Source organism: Taudactylus pleione, unplaced genomic scaffold (genome assembly GCF_031769625.1).
Source record: "Taudactylus pleione unplaced genomic scaffold, aTauple2 ptg000004l, whole genome shotgun sequence".
Taxonomy (NCBI): Eukaryota; Metazoa; Chordata; class Amphibia; order Anura; family Myobatrachidae; genus Taudactylus; species Taudactylus pleione.
In genome coordinates this window covers 779,007-803,436 of record NW_028284407.1, presented here as the reverse complement: position 1 = coordinate 803,436, position 24,430 = coordinate 779,007, and the positions used below count along the sequence as shown (strand labels likewise).

The 24,430-nt window shown below is 42.8% G+C and overlaps 1 protein-coding gene across 1 annotated transcript in view; it reads right to left on the bottom strand.

The window, feature by feature from the left end:
* Nucleotides 1–1,539: 1,539 nt before the first annotated feature.
* LOC148543336 (myosin-IIIb-like) overlaps nucleotides 1,540–24,430 on the bottom strand; it is a 96,441-nt gene continuing 73,550 nt past the window's right edge. Inside the window, exons 6-7 of the mRNA XM_088474456.1 lie at nucleotides 2,527–2,672; nucleotides 1,540–1,782 (exon numbers count right to left, since the gene is read on the bottom strand). Coding sequence (XP_088330582.1) covers nucleotides 1,773–1,782; nucleotides 2,527–2,672 — 156 coding nt within the window. The 3' untranslated portion in view covers nucleotides 1,540–1,772. The remainder of the gene's footprint in view (nucleotides 1,783–2,526; nucleotides 2,673–24,430) is intronic.

The following is a 24,430-nucleotide window of genomic DNA, read 5'->3' as shown; positions in this document are numbered from 1 at the left end:
AGGCCAGAGTTGTGGAGAAATGGTTTCATCCTCCATCTTGACAATGCATCAGCCCACACAGCTCTCTCTGTGAAGTGGTATTTGGCTGAGAAACAGATTGCAGTGCTAGAACACCCTCCATACTCGCCAGACCTAGCACCATGTGACTTCTTTATTTTCCCTAAAGTCAATTCTGTACTCAGGGGAACTCGTTTTGCATGTTAATTAGGTAAAGAAGAAAACGACAGAGCTGCTGAGACAGCTGACAGATAATGAGCTACAGCACAGCTTTGACCAATGGAAAATAAGAATGCAGCGGTGTGTGCATGCAGAAGGGGAGTACATAGAAGGGGAACAGTGTCGAACTGTACTTAATATAATTAAACATATATTATAGCATCAGTCTCGTTATTTAATAGCTACACCTCGTATTTCATATGAAAAATAATTTATACGCTCATTTCTATCTCCCGTCACTAGTTGTATTTAAGACATAAATGAGACTCAAGAGAGCAGTATTTTATGAGCACAAACGAAGAGTTAAAACCATTCCAGGTTCGGGCTTCATTTACCTATCAAATGCTTGTTATTATCCTTTGTAACTTTTACAATTGTTCCTTTGTTTTCCTTTGTATCCACATGTGAAGCATAAATAAAATACTTAAAGAAAAATAATAATAATAAAAAAAGTGTTGCTGAATTATTGCAGGCGACAATTTAAGATTAATGTTTTACACTTTCCACCTGGACCCTAGACATAGAGCGATTTTCCAGGGAGGGTTCTCAAAAGCGGCAGGTGTACTGCACCTATGTAGGCACTATGTGGACAAACAGGGGCATCAACTACCTTTTTTAAAATGTGGCAAGGTGGATGGATTACTTACAACATTAGGTGCCCAGGTTAGCTCGTTTGGCATTTAGGGGCAGATATATCAAGCATCTAAAGAGTGGAGAAGTTGTCTATAGCAACCAATCAGCTTTGAGGTAGCATTTATCATGTACATTCTATAAAATTATAAGTAGAAAGGTGATTGGTTGCTATGGTTCAACTTCTCCACTTCTCCAATCTTTTGAAGGCTCGATACATCTCCCCCACTGCCACATAAACTCATTAAACTACAGAGCATAGTTCCTCTATTGGATAAATGGATGGATGAGAAAAACATAATAGGATTTATATATCTTTGCCATATAAAGAAATGTGAATGAAGTTATTGCGATGGGGGAAGGTAAAAAGAAAACAATTTTTTTTTTTTTATTTAAATATAATGTAACATTTCACTTATTTTTGGCTGGGGTGGATCTTCAGGTTTGGGTCTCAGTATGTTGAGGCTCTTGAGGTCCCCACCTCCACCAAGAAACAGGCCCTTAAATGATAAATTCTTAAAAAAAAATTTAAATGGAAAACATCCCCCAGTAGGATGGTCTAATGCAAATGAATGCACAAATAATTCCATCCTTGGCTAAGACAGGCAGCGTGTCATTGTAAACGTTGCGCAACCTTGTAACGATCAATAGAAGACGGCTTAGAATGTAGAAGATAAAAGAAGTGCGCCATTATGTATTTATTCATATCTCTCAATCTTCATATTAATCTTTATTATTCTATATTGCCGTGATCGGTGTATTTCTGAACACCTTCATCCGTTCATCTGATAAAATATATGAGTTTTAGCTTTGAAATGCGGAACCTCCCTCTTGCTGCTGTAATTGCTGTGACCTGTTCTGCGTTCATGCAGAGGCAACGAGATGCGTTCCTGCTTGTGTCTGATTCATTATTTCACGCTGGTGGGTTATTGAAGCCTGGGCCGGGTATAAGTAGATAACATTATGACGCACAATCTCATCTGCATATAAATTGAGCTAATCAGTAATGCAAATTGCAATCATGGAGTGATGTGAAAGCCGACCATAATTGTATGAATGTGACTAGAGCTTAGTTCAAACCGTTTCCATTGTTCTGTTCTCAGCTCTCTGAAATTATTTGCACCAGTGATTTAGATAAGGAAGTATACAGATTTTATTCCTATCCCAACCTAATTGGCACGCTACATTACAATGCTGCTCCCAGTCCCCATATCCTATTTATTAAATGATTTTACCCGATTAATCGATTGACTGATGAATGTGAGTTTCGGGGGAAATTTAAAATAATCGAAATGTGTGACAAACATTAGACAACACAGAATAGTAAACAGAATTACAGCATATTAAAGACAGCAGTTATGTTTAAAATGGAATCACAATAAAATATACGAAAAAGACACTTTTTGGAAAACAACACTCAGGACGAACCAAGACAAACACATCTTCTAAAATGATTATTAACGTTTGTTCTCTATCAGCTGCTGCCTACCATTGTCAGACTAAACCACCGAAGGGGATTGTGGGTAATGGCATACTAATAAGCACAACAAACATGTCACTTTATTGCTTCTTATCTGGTTTGCTGTTGATATTTTTTCTTTTATATGCACAGTTAAATTTGGATTCATTCAAAGTGTTACTGAATATATAGTGAATCAAGACAGCCATCTAGTGTTGTACCTTGGGATCTTGAAAAGAGCTTTCACTGGATGCATAGATGACAATGGTGGGTCTCCGTCAGCCAGTTCAATGGCTGTTATCCCCAGGGACCAGACATCACAGCGAACATCATAGGAGTAATCATACTGCTGTTCACATGCTATGACCTATTGGAGAGATCAGAAGAGACAGAGAGAGAGTAGTCACATTAGGTAGTATGGAGCTTATTTAACAATTCATCATAAAACATAATACATCATTTTATGCTGCTGTTGAATAACATTACTATGTTTTATTTCTATAAATGAAAAATGACTACAATCTACTATATTTAGCAGGCCTTTGTCATTTTGTATTTTTTGTTTTCCTGAAAATACAATGTATATGTATGTAAAGTCAATAACACTAATTGCCAACAATAGGAATATTGGGGAATTGAAGTAACGATACTGGATCAGAACCTCTATATACCTCTGCCTGTACCTTCTAAAACCCTTCCTATAAACCTCTAAGGATGACGCTAATTTGCGTACGCAGTCATACCATAAATAAAGACTTAGATGTGGAATCTGTGGTTCCAAAGCACAAGTGTTATTCAGGTAAAAGTTCAGACAGTTACGCGCAATTGATCAAGAACAATTTAGGCGCAAAAGGAAAATTATACAGACCCAAGTACAGTATACATAGGCAGGCGCTTCCGGACCCGGAGATAGGCATCAGCAAGAAACCCCTAGTCATACAGTGTTCAGCACGAAGACTGAGAACCAGCGTTCCTGCACACATATTTATACCCCCCCAGAATAAAAAGGACAATAGGGAAGTTTGTTGCTGGTGTCATTGGTTCCCAGGTGAGAAGCATCTGTTACAGCACATTTAACAGGCTAGTTCAAATAGACTCTCCCTGCCTCTAACAGCTGGGGATCTTCCTCTTCATGCCCCCTGCAACATCCTAACAGTTGTTCCTAAAATATACATTTTGTTGCTTGTAGGCTCTGCGATCCATAACTCGAGAATGCATGATGCGATCTCCCCACCGATACCACCGGAATACTGTAAAAAGAGTACGCATCAGTACAACTCCAAACACGACTTGTTTAGCATGTATAATACCTTAGTTTTCAAATATCTTTATTTCTCAGCATTTAAACTAACTGAACCAACTTAAATCATACACTTTAAAGCGTATTGAACCTTATGTGTGAGTATGTAATGTGTGGGTATTCAGGGTTTGATATAAGGACGCTAGTAAACTTGGGGCAGATGCGTGCGCATAAAGCTAAAAAAACAGCGGTTTCATACAAAGTCCTATGCATTCGCTAATATGCGACTAGTTAACAGCGCAATTGTGTGTATTAATGTGTGTATGAGAAATGGTGAAAGATGCAAATGCATGGTGCTATTAGTATTATCGCCACATGTACTAAAATGTGAGTTTATCTGAAATGGCGCTTAGGTGGCCATTCGCAAAATGGCGTCTTGCAATCTCATTTTCAAGATGGCGACTTGCGGCCATTCGCAAGATGGCGTCACCGCGATTACATTTTAAACTGAACTTGTCTCAGCCAATTATTCAGCTTCGACAGTCCACCCTTTGATAGCAAACAACGTGCTATCACAATCTGCTATTAGAATTTAATTTAGGCTTACATTTACATATTATTTGGTGTTATTATGGGATAGCACAAGGTGGTTCTTTATCCATCAATAATGTGTATCTGGGTGGGGACATAAAACTACTATTATACGCACACAGCGGATCTTGGAAGATCATGTGAAAGGTGTGGGAATGCACCAGTCTTATAATAGCAGTCTTGAAGGGGAATTGAGACTTTACATTATCTGAGGTGTTCTATGAATATTATTTCAATAATACATTCTATGCATGTCTAAATATAATACATCAAACGATTGTATTTCCTAGTTCAGGGTTGTAATGCAGTTCTATATTTACCTCGGTATACATATTGTCATTACTGACCACCATCATAGTTTCATTCTTTCGTTTCACTCTGTTTTTACATTTTCCACACTTCAACACAATAGGAACACACCGGACGCATATGCCAAGTATTATGATGACAATCAGTATAAGGATTAAGAATTTGCCTATGCTGGCGATCACTTCCTGGACCCATTCCCCTAGACCTGAGAACCATTTCACTGGGTTCAGCCATGACACCCATCCTTCTATCTTTTCTCCTACTTCAGCCACTGAAGCGTTATGGTTCTTGCGAAATTCCCACTTTAGTTGCAGAATTTCATCAATCTTCCGGTCTATCACCTCCTTAGGGTCGCTGGTATCATTGGTGACATAGGTGCAACATTTTACTCCAAATTGGATGGCCAATGCTACGCAATACCCTCCTTTAACAGCAGTTAAATAATTCAACACTAGCCTGTGTTGCACCAGTTCTTTCTTGTACGCTTGCAATTCTCTCCCTGTATACCTGAATGTGTACATCTCGGTGATATTATCTATTAATTTAGCAAGTTCCTGGATATATCTAAAATTTTATGTACCCCGAGCGATCCTGGTGGGGTCCAATGAGACCAGAACTTGAAAGCCAGTTGTCTCACTGATTAACTGAGTGGCTTTATGTATATCACCAGGTACCATATTTCTTTCGCCTCTGTGTTCATATTGTGTGTGAAGATATGGTGATGGTATGCTTTTATGTATACCCAGCATTTCAACATGTGTGAGGGTCATAACTTCTGGGAAAACTCTTCCCAGGTAACACAAACCTTCGGAACTCGGGGAGAGCCATTTATACGCTTTTCTTCCACAGATGAAATATACATTATCAGGGAGAACATAAGGAATGGTATGCATCATTATCATTAAGCACATTTCCCTTGCAAACAATCCTATTTCTGGTTCTTCCATCTGGTACATGCAAGTTTCTGACTGTATTATTTTAGCACAATAACCATCTGGCACCTTACCAATAATTTCTTTGGTGGAACTCAATGTATACCGATACCTAAAATGTTTCCCACCAGATCATGGTTTATGGACTCATTATCAGCTCTTTGTGAGACGGTTATTGTCTGATTATTCCCCGTCACTTCCCAACTCCCGGGTTTATTTGGGTTGGTTATGTTTAAACACAAAAGTGATCTATCTACTTGGAATTGATAGAGTTTGAAATGAGGTGGTTTGGATGAGAGGAATTTTCCATCCAATGTTTTCCCTTTTTGCAATTCTAAAATTTCCGTGATATTCAGCGGGAATGGCACCAACCCTACATTATGCTGTCCCTGGGGCACATGTGAACACACCCAGCAATCAGTTTGATTTAACACTTTGCCTACCATGCTATGATAATCCTCTAGAGGATACCCACCCCAGTACGGATTATATTTAGGTTGGCACCTTTGGATACAGTTCTCATCAACTAGGGACCCACAAAGCTCACAAATACAGGAATCTTCAGACGATAACCCTCCACACCTTCCCCGAGTATCCGGAATGACAGCTCTTTTAACAATAACAGTACTAAGATTGGAAAGACACTCCCCTGATTGGCATTGCACTCCTCCTGATTCCACTCCATCAGCACTGCCATCAGCTCCCGTTTCCTCATTCGGTCCCCCATCACAGACACTGGATATCCCCGGACTGACCAGGATGGTGAACACTCTAAAAGAGAATATGAAAATGAACACAGCAGGCCCGTCCATTGTCACAACAAGACCTGCAAATTTCTCTCAGTTCAGGTATCTTACTATGACCTTTTCAATCCTCCCGGAACAAGCTCGCGAGCGACAGGTCTCCGACTTGTTTCTCCACCGGTTGATTGACCTTTTTGCAGTGAGTGGAATGGACCCAGGTATCTCTCTCGGCCACCTTCAAAGATGTAGTACTCATCAGCAGCACCTGGTACGGACCTTCCCACCGATCAGTCAAACAACCTGTATGCAAGAAATTTCTGATCATTACATATTCTCCTGGTTCAACATCATGACAGTTCGTTTCAGGCATATCATTAGACAACAATTTCAGTTTCTGCTGCTGTTGCTTTAACTGCTTACTCATTGATATAAGATACTTCACAGTTACCTCGTTGTTACCCTTTAGATCTTCCTGTGGACTTATAATCAAATGAGGTTGTCTACCAAACAATATTTCAAATGGGGACAGATTCAGAGGAGGTCTAGGAGTGGTCCTTATGCAATGTAGGACCAAAGGTAAAGCTTCTGGCCATCCTAGTCCAGTCTCTGCCATGATTTTACTTAGCTTATTTTTAATAGTCCCGTTCATACTCTCTACCTTGGCACTGGCTTGCGGTCGGTAGGGGGGTGTGAAGTCGGCTATTAATACCCATCAGCTTACACATATTTTGAAAAACCTTACCTGTGAAATGGGTACTCCTATCACTCTCGATGATTTTAGGGATACCGTACCTGCATACAAATTCCTGAACTATTTTCTTGGCAGTAAACACAGCAGTATTAGTGGCCGCTGGGTAAGCCTCAACACAGTTAGAAAATACGTCTGTGCACACTAATACATACTTAAGGTTCCTGCAGGGGGGTAATTGGATGAAATCAATTTGTATCACCTGTAAAGGTCCATCAGTCGGTGGAATGTGGGACGGTTCGGTAGGGATCGCTTTCCCTATGTTCTTTCTCAAGCAGGTCAGACAGGACATTGCTGTCTTCTCTGCTTGTGAAGAAAAACCTGGTGCGCACCAGTATGCCCTCACCAACTTGCACATACCCTGTTTACCCAGATGAGTCAAGCCATGTGCTGCCTCAGCCAGGCTGGGGTGATATGCCTTGGGGGCTACTGGCTTACCATGTCCATCCCTCCAGAGCCTAGAGGACTCTTGCCCACATCCCTTGGACTTCCAAATGGATTTTTACTGAATTGAACACAAATTTTGCATCTCAATTAATTTCAGAGTATCAATAGTTTGAAATGACATAATTGTTTCAGTTGGAGGAAACATTTTTAACCCTGCTGCCCATTTTGCAGCTTCATCAGCTCTGTTGTTGCCCAGTGACACCGAGTCATCCTCACATGTGTGGGCTTTGCATTTAATTACTGCCACTGCTTTGGGCAGTTGGATTGCTTCTAAAAGATGTTTTATGTGTCGGGAATGTGCAACTGGTGTACCTGCTGCTGTCATAAAATTTCTCAGACGCCATAGAGCCCCAAAATCGTGCACCGCCCCGAACGCGTACCTCAAGTCAGTGTAAATGTTAGCAGATTTGCCTGCTGCCAGTTCACATGTTCTAGTCAGTGCTACTAACTCTGCCACCTGGGCTGAGTGAGGAGGACCGAGAGGTTTAACTTCTATGATGTCTGTGTCCTTTACAACAGCATAACCTGTACATTATTCACCTGTGTCTGTTTGTCTATGACAACTCCCATCCATATAAAAAGTTACATCCACATTCTCTAAAGGTGTGTCATGAATGTCAGGTCTAGCAGTAAAGGTCTGATTCAGATGTGTCATACAATCGTGCGTATCATTATGTCTGCCGAACTCACCTCCCACCAGCAACTCCTCTCCTTCCACCCTTTGTACATCATGTTGTACATATGGTAGGTATGTTGCTGGATGCAGCGTACTGCAACGTTTAACAGTAATATTTGCAGGAGCGATTAGAGCTAGTTCCCATTTGGTAAACCTAGCCGAAGAGACATGTCTGGTTTGAGCTGAGTTCAACAGAGCAGATACAGCATGGGAAGTGTAGACAATCATATCATGGCCCAATACTACGTCCTCACTTTTACCCACCAATAAAGCGGTAGCTGCTACACTTCTCAAACAGGTGGGGAGTGATCTTGCTACCGTGTCCAATTGGGCACTGTAGTATGCTACGGGCCTACTGGCATCACCATGTTTTTGTGTAAGGACACCTGCAGCACAACCATCGGCTTCCGTACAATACAAATCAAAAGGTTTTTCATAATCAGGTATTCCCAATGCAGGAGCTTTTGTCAGACTATCCTTAAGATTAAGGAAAGCCTGTTCTGATTCCTCTGTGTGTATGACACGATCGGGCTTTGAGGAAGAGACTAATTCCTGTAAAGGTAAGGCCAAAATAGAAAAACCTGGTATCCACATTCTACAGTATCCACACATTCCCAAGAAGGTACGAATTTGCGGTTAATTCTGCGGCAGTGTCATGTTTTGTATGGCCTGGATTCTATCTGTTGTAAGGTGTCGTAACCCCTGGGTTAGGCAGTGTCCCAAATATTTTACTCTGGATTGGCATGGCTGTAGTTTGTCCTTAGCCACCTTGTGTCCTGTTTGTGAGAGATGAAGTAACAAAAGTTTAGTATCATTCAAACATGACATAAACAAGTCAGAACATAACAATAAATCGTCCACATATTGAATTAGAACAGGTCCATTGGCAGGTTGAAAAGATTGTAAACAGTCGTGCAATGCCTGGGAATTGGCTCTCTACTACCTTATTAACACCTCTAAGGTCTTGTACCAGCCTATAACCCCTCCCACCACTCTTCTTCACTGGAAAGATGGGACTGTTGGCTACACTAGCTGTACGAACTAAAATTCCCTGTTGCAATAATCGCTCAATTATTGGAAAAACCCCTAATTCTACCTCCTGTTTTAGTGGGTACTGGAGAATTTTTGGATCTTACCTTCTGCTTTTTAAATTTACCATTACTGGGCTTACGTTTGCCATTAATCCAGTGTCCTGTACATGTTTAGTCCAAAGGGAATCTGGAATTAGGGACAACATTTCATCTACCTGTGATGGAGTTTCATTTAAAACTGTAGAGTGATACATTATCCTTTGAGGAGTGTCTAACATATCCCGCACCTCGTATACCATTCTCTCTGGGATATCTAAAAATACACCATCGGAGGTGCAATATATAACACATTCCATCTTACATAACAAGTCTCTGCCCAGTAGGTTAGTAGGAGCCGCAACAGCCAGAAGAAAAGAATGCCTGGTATGCAATGGCCCAATAGTAACCTCTGTGGACTTTGTTAAAGGATAATGTTCCACTTTACCTGTTACACCCATTGTTGGTACTGTCTCGTTGGTCACCTGCAAATTAACGGGAGATTCTATCACCGACCTGGTTGCCCCTGTGTCTACAAGAAAAGGATATTCAGTACCAGCTACATCAAACATCATGACCGGTTCTTCCCTAGTACTTCCCGTTAACCTGACCATCTGTAGACTACAGATATGACCTGACCCCTAGCGTTGGCTACCATTCTCCAATAAAGCATTTACGGCTACAATTGGAGCTGGTGCCTGCTGAACATTTGCTGGCCTCTGTGCATATCCCTTATGGGGATATCTAGGTTTTCCCTGATGTGGGATCCCTACTCCTTTTACTGTACAGTTTCTACTTAAGTGTCCTGTTTGTTTACAGTGAAAACAGGTTCGTGTTTCGGGTGAAGACGTGGTGTTGTGAGGTTTGCGCAGAGGGTAAAGGTGGTGGATATGGGTAAGGATAGGGAGGATAAGGGTATTGTGGGGGATAAGAAGTTGGTGGATAGCCTGGGACCTGTGGTTGCATCGGGCTAGTGGGATAGAGTTGTGTTTGTTGTTGATTGGGGTTAGTGAGAGCACATACTTGTTCAGAAGTGAGTGTGTGTGCAAGTGCAAGTATGTCTGTTGGCTGTGATGTTACCGTCATTCCCTCCAGAGCTTGTATACTGACAGCCATTAGTTTTTCGCTCTGGGCATCTCTCTTTTTGGAGATGTTTTTATCATGTTCAATGGTGGTTTCTATGAGGGTATCTATTCTAAGTCCCCGCCAGCCAGGCTGTGAGGTCTGAACCCAAGTTTTTAAACTCTCTTTCAGACCGTCCACAAGTACTGTAACTATCATTCCCTGTGGTGAGTGCTATCTTTAATATCTTCTATCCCAGTGTACTGGGTGATAGCCTGCAGAGCCCGATCGCAGTAATCTTCTGCTGTCTCACTCTCTTTCTGTTTAATGGTGAAAATTTTGTTCCAGTTAACTACTACTGGAAAATATATACCCAATTGAGTTACAATGCGGGAAATGTTACCTTGGTTTACTTGGTCTGTTAAGGGAACGTCACCATCCAATACACAATCCGTGATAACTTTTGTCACATCGGTATTGCGTGGCAGACAGGCCCTTAACACCACACGCCAATCTTTATTAGTGGGCTCATGTGAACTACCCAAATTTCTCAAAAATCTTTGACATTTGGCTAATTCCTTTTTGGGATCGGGGAAATCATTTATGATGGAATTTAGTTCTGCTCTTGTCCAAGGACAATGCATTACTACTTCCCTCGTGGGCACTATACCGTTCGCGTCTGCATTTCCATTTGGAACAGTTATTGTCCAAATGGGATGCAGACCGGTAGCGCTGCTACCTTTGACCTGGTTACCTGGCTGGGGGTTTAGTCTGCTGCTGCTACGTATGGTATGAACAACTTCCTCTACGGGTGCAGAGGGCATTAACACTTCCCTTGCTGTTACCGATGGAGATGGCGGCACCACTCGTGATTGTGGTGATGCAGCATCTATCATCTGCACAGCATGGGAAATGGCAGACATTACAATATGCTCATCATCCGCATCATGAACATTTTCTTTATAGTTGCTTAAAAGAGGGTACAAGTTGCTTGTTACATTTTTATGGGTATTTTTGGTAACTGTACTTGCACCTCCATCCACATAAGGTGGGGGAGGTGAGCGTGAACTGCTGGCAATACTCTCCACAACGCTACCTTGCCACATGTGCAAGCCAATTTGCGGCTCGCCCGTATTGCAATTCAGCGTTGCGGATGCATTTTCTGGCAATGTGCTCGCGGCGCTAGTTTGCGTCGCTTGCACATTTTTAAGCCACGCATCCCCCTCATGCTGCCATAGTTTTAAACATTCAAAATATTTAACCTTTTTCTCTCGGGAGCACATCAAACTAATGTGATCCCGGACATTGTCTAACACATTTTTATCGAAACTACCAATTCTGGGAAACGGTCTAACACTCTTCCTCGTCATATTAAACCATAAATCACAATACCTTATTGCGTAAGTACCGTACTTGGTATGCATGATACGATGGGCAGATCTGATCGGCGCCTGCATTAGCAGCACATCATTGCCTAACATCTCTACTGTTTGCATGGCTCCCATTCTGAGACAACTCCTACGCTTTTCAATAAAGATTTAAACCAGTGAAAGACAATCAAGACACTTTCACTTACCTGTGGACGATTTAAGTCGGCGGTGCCCACACACCTGGATAAGATTTAGTAAGGCAACTTCCACACCTGGATAAGATTTGAAAAAGGCAACTTCCACACCCGGATAAGATTTAGTAAGGCGACTTCCACACCTATGAGAGTTTATATGTCGGCTACTCTCACGCACCTCTCTACAACAAAGACAGCATGTACACCTGCTACTGTGTATAGAACGGTAAAGCTGCTTGCCGAGCGGCTAGACTAACCCTTGCACCTAGCCTTTAAGGATCATATGATACCCTTAACTTTGTTCAACAAATATTCACTGTTGCACACTTTTTTCCTGCGCAGAAAAATACACGTTAACCCAGATATTGGTAATAGAAAAACAATGTAAACCTCAATGGCTTTGTTCAAACACGTGGCAGCACAACCGGAAGTACGTATACGCTATTGTGCGACCAGTTGCATACACAACAATGCGACTACCACACAACCATATAATGGCTTTTTAACTGCGTACGCAAAAGTGCATCTTTGCTATGCGCAAACCTGCAACTTAGCCGCGTACTCAGTACTGCGACACCCCTTTAAACGTAAGGTTCTATCAACAGAGGAAAACAAACTTTTTCCTCTCTTGTCCCTGGATTCTAGTCAGCTTCCTTGATTCACACGGAGACGGATAGCGATCTTTCAGCACAAAGCGGTTGCAGGCAAACCCTGCATGTGGCCACTCCACCCTTTGCTGAAATATCGATAGACGTTTGTACCGTGTGAGCAGGTAAGTGACTTCACTACGAGCCCCCAACTAACGATACTGGATCAGAACCTCTATATACCTCTGCCTATAAAACCCTTCCTATAAACCTCTAAGGATGATGCTAATTTGCGTACGCAGTCATTCCATAAATAAAGACTTAGACGTGGAATCTGTGGTTCCAAAGCACAAGTGTTATTCAGGTAAAAGTTCAGACAGTTACACGCAATTGATCAAGACACAATTTAGGCGCAAAAGGAAAATTATACAGACCCAAGTACAGTATACATACGCAGGCGCTTCCGGACCCGGAGATAGGAATCAGCAAGAGACCCCTAGTCATACAGCGTTCAGCACAAAGACTGAGAACCAGCGTTCCTGCACACATATTTATACCCCCCCAGAATAAAAAGGACAACAGGGAAGTTTGTTGCTGGTGTCATTGGTTCCCAGGGGAGAAGCATCTGTTACAGAACATTTAACAGGCTAGTTCAAATAGACTCTCCCTGCCTCTAACAGCTGGGGATCTTCCTCTTCACGCCCCCTGCAACATCCTAACAGTTGTTCCTAAAATATACATTTTGTTGCTTGTAGGCTCTGCGATCCATAACTCGAGAATGCATGATGCGATCTCCCCACCGATAACACCGGAATACTGTAAAAAGAGTACGCATCAGTACAACTCCAAACCCGACTTGTTTAGCATGTATAATACCTTAGTTATCAAATATCTGTATTTCTCAGCATTTAAACTAACTGAACCAACTTAAATCATATACTTTAAAGCGTATTGAACCTTATGTGTGAGTATGTAATGTGTGGGTATTCAGGGTTTGATATAAGGACGCTAGTTAACTTGGGGCAGATGCGTGCGCATAAAGCTAATAAAACAGCGGTTTCATACAAAGTCCTATGCATTCGCTAATATGCGACTAGTTAACAGCGCAATTGTGTGTATTAATGTGTGTATGAGAACTGGTGAAAGATGCAAACGCATGGTGCTATTAGTATTATCGCCACATGTACTAAAATGTGAGTTTATCTAAAATGGCGCTTAGGCAGCCATTCGCAAAATGGCATCTTGCGATCTCATTTTCAAGATGGCGTCTTGCGGCCATTCGCAAGATGGCGTCGCTGCGATTAAATTTTAAACTGAACTTGTCTCAGCCAATTATTCAGCTTTGACAGAAGATACACTGTTTGATAAATACAATAATAATTAAGTAAAACCTGAGTTGGAATTGCTCACTAGAGCTTACAATCTATACGACTCACGGATAAAATGCACGAAAAACACAGAAACAAATTGTATTTATAATAAGAGCCAGCAGCGAGCCGGAACACGTCCATACTCCTGATGGCCGGAGCGAGCACAAGTGTGTATGCCCATCCCCATATGCATTTATTTACATACTAGTACTATCATTAAAGAACAATAATAGAAAGCAGGATTTCTGACACCAGTATTTTCTATTTGTATTATAATACTCCCGGGAGCATTTATTTTGTGTATTTTGTTTTAATTAAATCTATTTATAGAAACTGATTTTTTGTTTTTGCTCTTTATTGCACAAATAGCAGCGCCACAGTTACCACCTGTTTTTTTGTAGGTAAGCAGGCTTATTACATTTCTCATCAAACCCCATTTTCTAGCATCACATTTTTCTTTTTTTCTAATAGCCTTGTGCTATTCCCAGTACATAATATGGTGCCCAAAGTCATTAACTCTGGATGTGAAGTGTTTGTCCATGATAATGTTCCTGTTATAAATATAATAACCAGCCTCCCTTATTCATATTCTGGGTGATATATTCTATTTACATTCTTATGCTCGGTAATGTATAACTTAAAGTGCATCAGTTGTTAGAGACAGTCGAGGCAGCCATTTTGCAGGCAGCCATTTTGCAGACCAATACAATACTCATGAGATTGCAGTCCTTTCAGAACTCACAAAACAGAAAGTGGATAAATCAGTGGGGCCAAATGGGATACATCCAATAATACTAAAATAGCTTAAAAAGGCAGGGCCGACCCGATAATTATGCCGGGGACACGAGCGCGTGGAGTGCCACAGTGAGGAGGGGGCTTGCCATGGTTAGGTCTAGAAGGAGATGCTTCAAAGGATCTTTGACGTCACAACCACGTGACCCGCAGCCAAAGGGGGAGGGACAAGGTTTAGAATGGATGCCTAAAAGTGTCCCCTCGCGAGCTCGCTTCGCTGACCACGCTTCGGGCACGGTGGCTCACCATAGGTTTATATTCCCCCTCTATGCCCACATGGATAGTAACACTGGTAGCGGTCCGTCCCTGCTGCAGCGATCACATGGTTGTGACATCAGAGGTTCATTCTTCAACTTGGATTTAGCAACAACCATGTTGTCATCCTGCCTCCCCAACTCAGTGCCAATGAGATGGGGAGGCAGATGGCGCTGGGTCCTAGGGGGCCAGGGCCGCATCAAAGAAGGGGCAATGACAGTGCACCAGCATACTCACAGGAGGCAGCTCCTTCCTGCTGCTTCTCTATGATGAGACACCCGGGGGTCAGAGGAGTGTGTGCTGAGCCCTGATTGGAGGAGCCCAGCACATATGCTCCTCTGATCTGAGCAGGGGCAGGGCTACACCGGCTTGATCTTAAACTCCTCGCCTTAGTCCAGGAAGCATGGAGGATAAGGGAACTGCTGAAGGTCTAAAAAGAGCCGGTAAAATTAACCTACATCAGGTATCACTCCAGGATCCGCTACACCATTCGGGTCCGCAAACCGAATCTATACATCTAACTTTGTACTGCCAGTTGCAGGAGTTTTCAAACAGCTTTGCTGAATGGTATACCAGCTATTTATTTTTACACATAAGTATGCACCATACCGTATGATTGGGGCTTTTTTTTCGGCGTCAAGGCATTACATTGTTACTGTCTGGAAAACATGTCCTGTGAGTGAAGACCGGTGTCAGCAACAAACCAATTGACATTGCTACAGTCACCGATTGGGAACGGTTGTTACAAAACTGCTTTTGGTCTATACTGAACAGACCACGAATTGAAACGTAACCAACAGTTTTTACTACATGTCTCTTTCTAAAATTAATATGTACATCATCCTGAATATTCATTTTTAACCATATGGCATGTGTATTTCTGAAACAGTGGCACCAGGGCTTTTTTATTTATATTTTTATTACATTGACTTTGGGCGGTATCCAATTAGCCCCAAATATTGTTTGGGCGCTAAAGGATCCCCCGGGGCTAACCAATGAGCCCTGAAGTGCCGCCCAACGCCAGCACTCATCATGGATTTTTTGTTTTGGACCTCATATGTCATGAGAAAAAATCCATGAAAAGTGCCGTTTTCTTGCCGCCACAAAGGCGAAATACATAGGTCCATGAACTTTTCACAGATCCTGTGTGTTTTCGGCCAAAATATCCTATTATTTTGTCCGAAATAATAGGATAGGGAGAAAAAAACATCTGCAAAAAACTGTTATAAATCAGCGAAAAATCCCTGTTTTTCAACGTTTGCGGCTAATTGGATATCCCCCTTTGTATTTTATTTTTTTTCTATTTATTATTTTATTGATATTTGAAGCTCATTATTTGAAGTAATACATTTGCTTATTTCATCATTGTGTCTACCTGAGAGGCTGACTACCCCCCTTCCAGGGAGCACCATTTGGTTACTGGTATTTTAGTAGAGTTCTGGCGCCTGATTTCATCCTATTAAAACTCACGAAGCTGACTTGATTCACAATCTACAGAGCTGTAGAAAAAAATGCCAAATTCTGGCACAAAGTTGTGGACAAAACTTTTCATTTTCAACTTGCCAATTATCAGGACACACATATACTTAGCAATTATCAGGACACACATATACTTAGCAATTATCAGGACACACATATACTTACTTACCAATTATCAGGACACACATATACTTGCCAATTATCAGGACACACATATACTTACCAATTATCAGGACACACATATACTTGCCAATTTTGACTTATGGCAAAATCTTTATATCCTATACTAATTATAATAGCCACTGTTGGTCAAAAAACAATTTTAGGTTTAATAGAGTAATCTTAAATTATAGTGCATACAATCTTAGATTAGATCTATTGACTATGGGCCTGATTCAGACCCGGTCGCTAGATGCGTATGCTCGCTCCCAGCGTATGCAAATTCGGAACACACCCAGCAAGGCAGGCAATCGCATGGCAAGGCATAAGCACACCCATTCTGTCTTGGCGTGCGATCAATTTGTGTATGCAGACGCCCACCAGCCTGTCTTAAGACGCCCACTTGCACACGTCATCTCCAGGAAGTGTATACAACCATCGGTACATCAGGTAGCATCGGGAGCATTCGCAGCGCTTGTGGTTGCTGAGCACTTCAGTGTAAAAAACAGCCAGGTGACGTGTACTATGATGCAGCCTATTAATTATGCACGCATCTGAAACGGCGTTGAAACACTCAGGCACGCCTGCGTTCACACCTCCACTGCCCCGTTACTACTCCCCTGCCCCTTTTACCACCCACAAACGGCCTCTCCTGTTACTCATTCCACTGGGCTGTCTTTGCTGGGCGAGCGAGCGCTTCCCGATCGCTCAGGAATAGTTTGTGCACTGCGATGCATAAGCATGCGCACATTAGCAAACATCGCCAGCAACAACCGATCGCTTGCTAGCGACTGGGTCTGAATCAGGCCCTATGTTTTATTGATGTATGTCATATTATTAATTTACTGGGCTTGTCTGTTAATTTGCTAGCATTGTGCAATCATTCACTGGTAATATTTTACCTCTCCTGTTTTTTGGTTGTAAAATTCTAACTAGTCCAATCTTTAAACCAAAAATGTTTTTTTATAAGTATATAGTCAGGTGCATAAATATTGGGACATTGACAGAATTTTCATATTTTGTCCTCTATTCACCACCACAATGGCTTTGAAATGAAACAAACAAGATCTGCTTTAACTGCAGACTTTCAGGTTTAATTTGAGGGTAATTACATCCAAATCAGGTGAACGGTGTAGGAATTACAACGGTTTCTATATGTGCCTCCCACTTTTTAAGGGGCCAAAAGTAATGGGACAAACTAAACAATCCTAAATCTAACTTTCACTTTTTAATACTTTGTTGCAAATCCTTTGCAGCCAATTACAGCCTGAAGTCTGGAACGCATAGCCATCACCAGATGCTGGGTTTCATCCCTGGTGATGCTCTGCCAGGCCTCTACTGCAAATGTCTTCAGTTTCTGCTTGTTCTTGAGGCATTTTCCCTTCAGTTTTGTCTTCATCAAGTGAAATGCATGCTCAATCGCATTCAGGTCAGGGGATTGACTTGGCCATTGCATAACATTCCACTTTTTAGGCTTAAAAAAATCTTTGGTTGCTTTTGCAGTATGCTTCGAGTCATTGTCCATCTGCACTGTGAAGCGCCGTCCAATGAGTTCTGAAGCATTTGACTGAATATGAGCATATAATATTGCCCGAAACACTTCAGAATTCATTCTGCTGCTTTTGTCAGCAGTCACATCATCAATAAATACAAGGGAACCAGTTCCATTGGCACCCATACATGCCCACGCCATGACACTACCACCACCATGCTTCACTGATGATGTGGTATGTTTTGGATCATGAGCAGTTCCTTTCCTTCTCCATACTCTTCTCTTCCTATCACTCTGGTACAAGTTGATCTTTGTCTCATCTGTCCATAGGATGTTGTTCCAGAACTGTAATGGCTTTTTTAGATGTTGTTTGGCAAACTCTAATCTGGTCTTCCTGTTTTTGAGGCTCGACAATGGTTTACATCTTGTGGTGAACCCTCTATATTCACTCTTGTGAAGTCTTCTCTTGATTGTTGACTTTGACACATATATACCTACCTCCTGGAGAGTGTTCTTGATTTGGCCAACTGTTGTGAAGGGGTTTTTCTTCACCAGGGAAATAATTCTTCTGTCATCCATCACAGTTGTTTTCCGTGGTCTTCCGGGTCTTTTGCTGTTGCTGAACTCTCTGGTGCGTTCTTTCTTTTTAAGAATGTTCCATACAGTTGATTTGGCCACACCTAATGTTTTTGCTATCTCTCTGATGGGTTTGTTTTGATTTTTCAGCCTAATGATGGCTTGCTTCACTGATAGTGACAGCTCTTTGGATCTCATATTGAGAGTCGACAGCAACTGATTCCAACTGCAAATGTCACACCTAGGGCGGAATTCAATTGTTTTCGCGGCCCGCATCTCCCGTCTAAAGTGACAGGAGATCGCGGGCCGCTATGCAATTGTCCAAGATTTTCAGCAGCTAAACCCGACCAAAGTGCTGGGCGCGATCGCGAAAAGTGATGTTTGGGCGCCCAAACATGTAACTTTTCGCACATTTCAGCTCTCATCCCCCAGGGGCTGCGAGCTGAAATGTAGCGCTGGCAGCTCATCGTGCCCGACAGGAGCAAGAATTGAATAGCTCCGTCGGGCGCGATAGGGGCTGGAAAGAATTGAATTCCGCCCTTAGAATTAACTCCAGACCTTTTACCTGCTTAATTGATAATGAAATAACAAGGGAATAGCCCACACCTGTCCATGAAATAGCTTTTGAGTTGATAGTCCCATTACTTTTGGCCCCTTAAAAAGTGGGGGGCACATATAGAAACCGTTGTAATTCCTACACCGTTCACCTGATTTGGATGTAATTACCCTCAAATTAAATCTGAAAGTCTGCAGTTAAAGCACATTTTGTTTGTTTCATTTCAAAGCCATTGTGGTGATGAATAGAGGCCAAAATATGAAAATTCTGTCAATGTCCCAATATTTATGCACCTGACTGTACATAGTAATAATAACGTCTCAAAATACTTTTATGTTGTATCTTATACATACACCATCCCCTTCAATATGAGAATTCCCTTTACCTTTCAGTCATTGGACGATTCACCCTACTTAGATTATGGATGTCCCCTACTGCCTCTCGCTTGTGGACACTTAAGTTTGCTCTTCCAAACTTAGGGGGGTATTTAATTAGCCGCTAAGTTAACCCTACGGCTAATTGCCTCGCCAGAGGTATTCAATTATAGGGGATTACCCTGTGAGCGAGTCCCTGCAGTCGGACTGGACATAGCAGCTCATGGCGCTGCGAGGTAAAGTCAGTGTAAAAAAACACAATATCGGGTTTGCAAACGGGGGAAAAAAAACATTGATTCCGCACATTACTGAGGAATCAGTGGGTTTCTGCACCTGAAACCTGATTTTTTTGTTGACGGGAAAAAGTCTATTTAATTGAATAGTCTGAATAGTCTTTCCCCACACTGTGGAAATTTTTGCCAGCAACTACAGTAGATGTAGGGTAAACCTCGCCTCTAATTGAATACCCCCTTAGAGGTTGAAGACAAATAGTTCTACTAGAAATTGGGTCCATACCTAGAATCCCCAGATGATGTGGGTCAATCCATTATTATAAGAATATCCATGACCACTGAATGTTATTTAATTAGGTAGCTGTGAAGGAGACTGTAGATCTTAGACGTGTCTTGCTTATGTTGTTACTGCTTCCATTGCCGAATAGACGCACCTTTAATTCCTGTCCTCTTTCCATTGTCTTCTACTCTGTTCCTTTGCCCCCACTCTCTTCCCTTCCTTTCCCTGTCAACTTGAACGTATGCCTATTTATTATAGTCTCCCTGTGATGCCTGGAGAGTGGCTCCTGTGGCATGAGCCCGAAGTTGTAAACCATTGTCTTGTGTGTATATTTTAGTTTTTTTTTTCTCCACAGTCTGTTGACACAACTTTATATGTTATTGTAATTTTTATGCCCTGTTTTTTTTTTATTAATTTTCAGAATAATATCAATGTAAAGAATAAAAGCTGTATCAGTCCATTGCTGCCAGAGGTACTTCTTTGCAAGTACAACAGACAATCAACGCAACTAAACTACAAAAAAATAGGTCCCCTGAAATAAATGATACAATGTAAATTTGATATTACATAAATAATCAATCCTGTGCTGCTTTTCATGGACATGCTATTTGCTCACTCAGTTAAAACCAGTGAGAGGTTTTGTATAGAATACTGAGGCAAATAGACTGTTGACAGTTTAACAACTATTTATGTTTAAAAACCCATTAATAAACCATTCGTAGTATAGCGAATTTACTGAATTTGACAATCTGCTGAATATACCATAACGGCATTTATATTTATATCCAGACTGCAGGCAAAATATAGCTTCAATTAAGGAATAATGTATTTTATATTAACAATCAATCTTTGATCATAATAGATTTTGGATCATAAAATATAAAACAATGATATATATATATATATATGTGAGGCAGATAAGCAGAGCCTTTCCTGTCATGCTTAGGTATACTCCACAGTTTTGACTATAAAAATTATAAGAAAAATTGAAAGAAAAATATTATAAATATCTTCTTTGTATTATTGTAATACATTTTATAGGCAAAACTCTAGAGTAAAAGTATTCAGCAGGTGAGGCACTACCTTTTCCGCACATTCCTGATCAAAACTCACCAAATTTCCAGCACTATATACTTCTGCACCATTGTATAATGTTCACAAGAACCCTCGGGTTCATATATGTATCTGTAAATCTGATACTAGCCAGTGCATCTCCAGACCCAGGGGTCAAAGTGGGTCGGAAAGGGGCAGAACTGCATTCCTTCACTTCTATTTGGAGACGGAACCAGTCCCGCCTCCTCCGGCCCACCTTAGCCCGGCGCCGCAGGAAGGCTCCACTGAGATTTTGTTACCAGAGGGTGCCTGGCAGCCTCCCCGAAGCGCCAGCGTCAGCTGGAGACTGGAGCTCACTCCTGAGCTCCGGCTCCCGCAGTGCACTATGGGAGAGACGACAGTTCCCACAGTGCACTATGGGAGAGACGTCGGCTCATGACGTCTCTCCCATAGTTAAAGGAGCAGCCACGCGGAACAGACGGCAGCAGACGCGGGAACGGGGCTTAAGGTAAGTATTAGTATTTTTTTTTATTAAGCGGCTTCACTATAGGGGGCATTACTGCTGGGGGCACTACTACTGGGGGCATTACTCAGTGGACTTTACTATTGGGGCATTACTCAGTGGGCACTACTACTGAGGGCATTACTCAGGGGGAACTATTACTGGGGGCATTACTCAGGGGGCATTACTCGGGGCACTACTACTGGGGGCATTACTATTGTGGGCATTACTCAAGGGGCACTACTACTGGGGGCATTACTATTGGTGGCATTACTCAGGTGGCACTACTATTGGAGGAATTACTTTTGGGGGCACTACTTTTTTTCCCTTTATTGAAAAAGGACCAGGGGGGGGGGGGGCGGTGAGTTCCACCACTTCTCTAGGACCACTTTAAGCACTGCATTTACCTCACCAAACGTGACTGGCACTCAAAGTTTCAGTAGATAATGGAAGGCTTTATTCAGTATAACATCATGATGCAGGCAATGACTGAATCCCGATGCCGGCATCCCAACCAGGTTACAATGCCGACACCTAAAGGTAAGTACTCTTATCCTAACCCTAACCCACCCTCCCCGGTGCCTAACCTCCTCCTCTAGTGCCTAAACCTAACCCTAACCCCAGTACTTACCTTCGGGGTTTCCGGCGGTTGGGATGCTGGCACCGTTATTCTGATAAGTGTTGGCATTCTGACAGCCGGAATCCCAGCTCATGTTTGTTTGCTACTGGGGTGGTGCAACTGTACTGTATGCCCAGTGGCGGTTCTATGGGCGGGCTAACAGGGCCATCGCCCGGAGCGCCAGCTCCTAGAGGGTGCCACTGAGTCCCCAGGAGAGAGGCAAAAAAATCTCCGAAAAGAAAAACCCAGCGCCGCTTTCCCCCTCTGCTAGCCACCACCGCAGGGAGGCTGCATTTGCCGGGCGCCCACTGATATTTGTTATCAGCAGGCACCCGGCTCCCTCCCTGCAGCGACAGCCGAAAGCCAGAGCTCACTCCTGAGCTCCAGCTTCCGGCAGAGAGCACTATGGGAGGGACGTCATGACGTCATGATGTCTCTCCCATAGATGCGAGGAGCCGGAGCTCACTCTTGAGCTCCTGCTCCCGCAGAGACCACTATGGGAAGGACGTCATGACGTAATAACGTCTCTCCCATAGATACGTGGCAGAGCCGCTGTCGGACCGGACAGCAGCGGATGCAGGAGCGGGGCTTAAGGTAAGTATTGTGTTTGTATTTTTTTTTAATTTTTTTTTCAGAAGCACCAGCACTGGGGGCATGGCTATAGGGGGGCATTACTAGAGGGGGCATGGCTATAGGGGGGCATTACTACTGGGGGCATGGCTATAGGGGGGCATTACTAGAGGGGGCATAGCTATAGGGGGGCATTACTACTGGGGGCATGGCTATAGGGCGGCATTACTACTGGGGGCATAGCTATAAGGGGCATTACTACTGGGGGCATGGCTATAGGGGGGCATTACTACTGGGGGCATGGCTATAAGGGGCATTACTACTGGGGGCATGGCTACAGGGGGCATAGCTATAAGGGGCATTACTACTGGGGGCATGGCTATAAGGGGCATTACTACTGGGGGCATGGCTATAGGGTGCAGGGCTATAAGGGGCATTACTACTGGGGGCATGGCTATAGGGGGGTAGGGCTATAAGGGGCATTACTACTGGGGGCATGGCTATAGGGGGCATTACTACTGGGGCCATGGCTATAGGGGGCATTACTACCTGGGGCATGGCTATAAGGGGCATTACAACTGGGGGCATGGCTATAAGTGGCATTACTACTGGGGGCATGGCTACTGGGGCATGGCTATAGGGGCCATTACTACTGAGGGAAATGGCTATAGGGGCATTACTACTGGGGGCATGGCTATAGGGGGGCATTACTACTGGGGGCATGGCTATAGGGGGCATTACTAATGGGGGCATGGCTATAGGGGACATTACTACTGGGAGCATTACAACAGGGAGCATTACTACTGGCGGCACATCTATAGGGGGGCACTACTATAGGGAACATTACCAATGGGGGCATTAACACTGTGGGCATTACCACTGCGGGCACTACTAATGAGGGCACTGCATGGGGGGCACCACTACTGGGGTCATTACTGCGTGTGGCATAATGTGTTATACAGGGCATTACTACATGTGGCATAATGTGTTATAAAGGGCATTACTGTGTAAGACATACTGTGTGAGGTGCATTACTGCACATGGCAATTATTTGCCACAAGGGGAGAGCTTGGGGGAAGACCAGCACCTTCGTAAGTGCTGGGCACGCCCCACTGTGTGATGAATTGGAGGTGTTCCGCAAGGACATGGCCCCTTTCTGGAAGAGCTCGCGCTTTCAGCATGCGCAGAGGAACGCCATCTAAAAAAAAGTAATTTTTTTTTCCCCGCAACTGGGAACTTTCGCCCAGAGCTCCACAATATCTAGAACTGGCCCTATGTATGCCAGTTATTTATTCTTGCCCTCAAATGTAGTCCACCTTCTCCGAGAAGGCCAAGCCTATGGTGCATGACCATTACCAATGGGCACAAGACAAAAGTAGCAATTTGAAATACTACTGGCACATTATAACAAGATCAAGGTCATGAACAGATCTGATGGAATGACTGAGTATCCATCATCTGTAAGTCATTGTTTGGAGTGTGTCTAAGATGATGCTAATATTCATAGTGTCTCCTAAGGTTCTGCTTATAGAGTACTTTAGCTTAAGTTATAAAGAGACCTAAATTCATACCAGCTCCCAGCACATCATCTCTGTCCCTTCGCTTTCATTTGATACATTTAAAATGGCCTTGCTCAAATTCAAGTCTGTGGAAAAGTGGATGGACACAGAGGACATTCCAAAGGGTAGAAGGCAACTCATTGTTATTTTCAAGCGTACATTCCCGGGTGCAATGACAAAGAAACGCAAGTGTAATAATTTCACTTTGCATAGACATTGTTATGGGTGACACACACCTGATTTACATTTTAATGATTTTGGTGATGGAGTGAATATTTGCAAAACCAAAG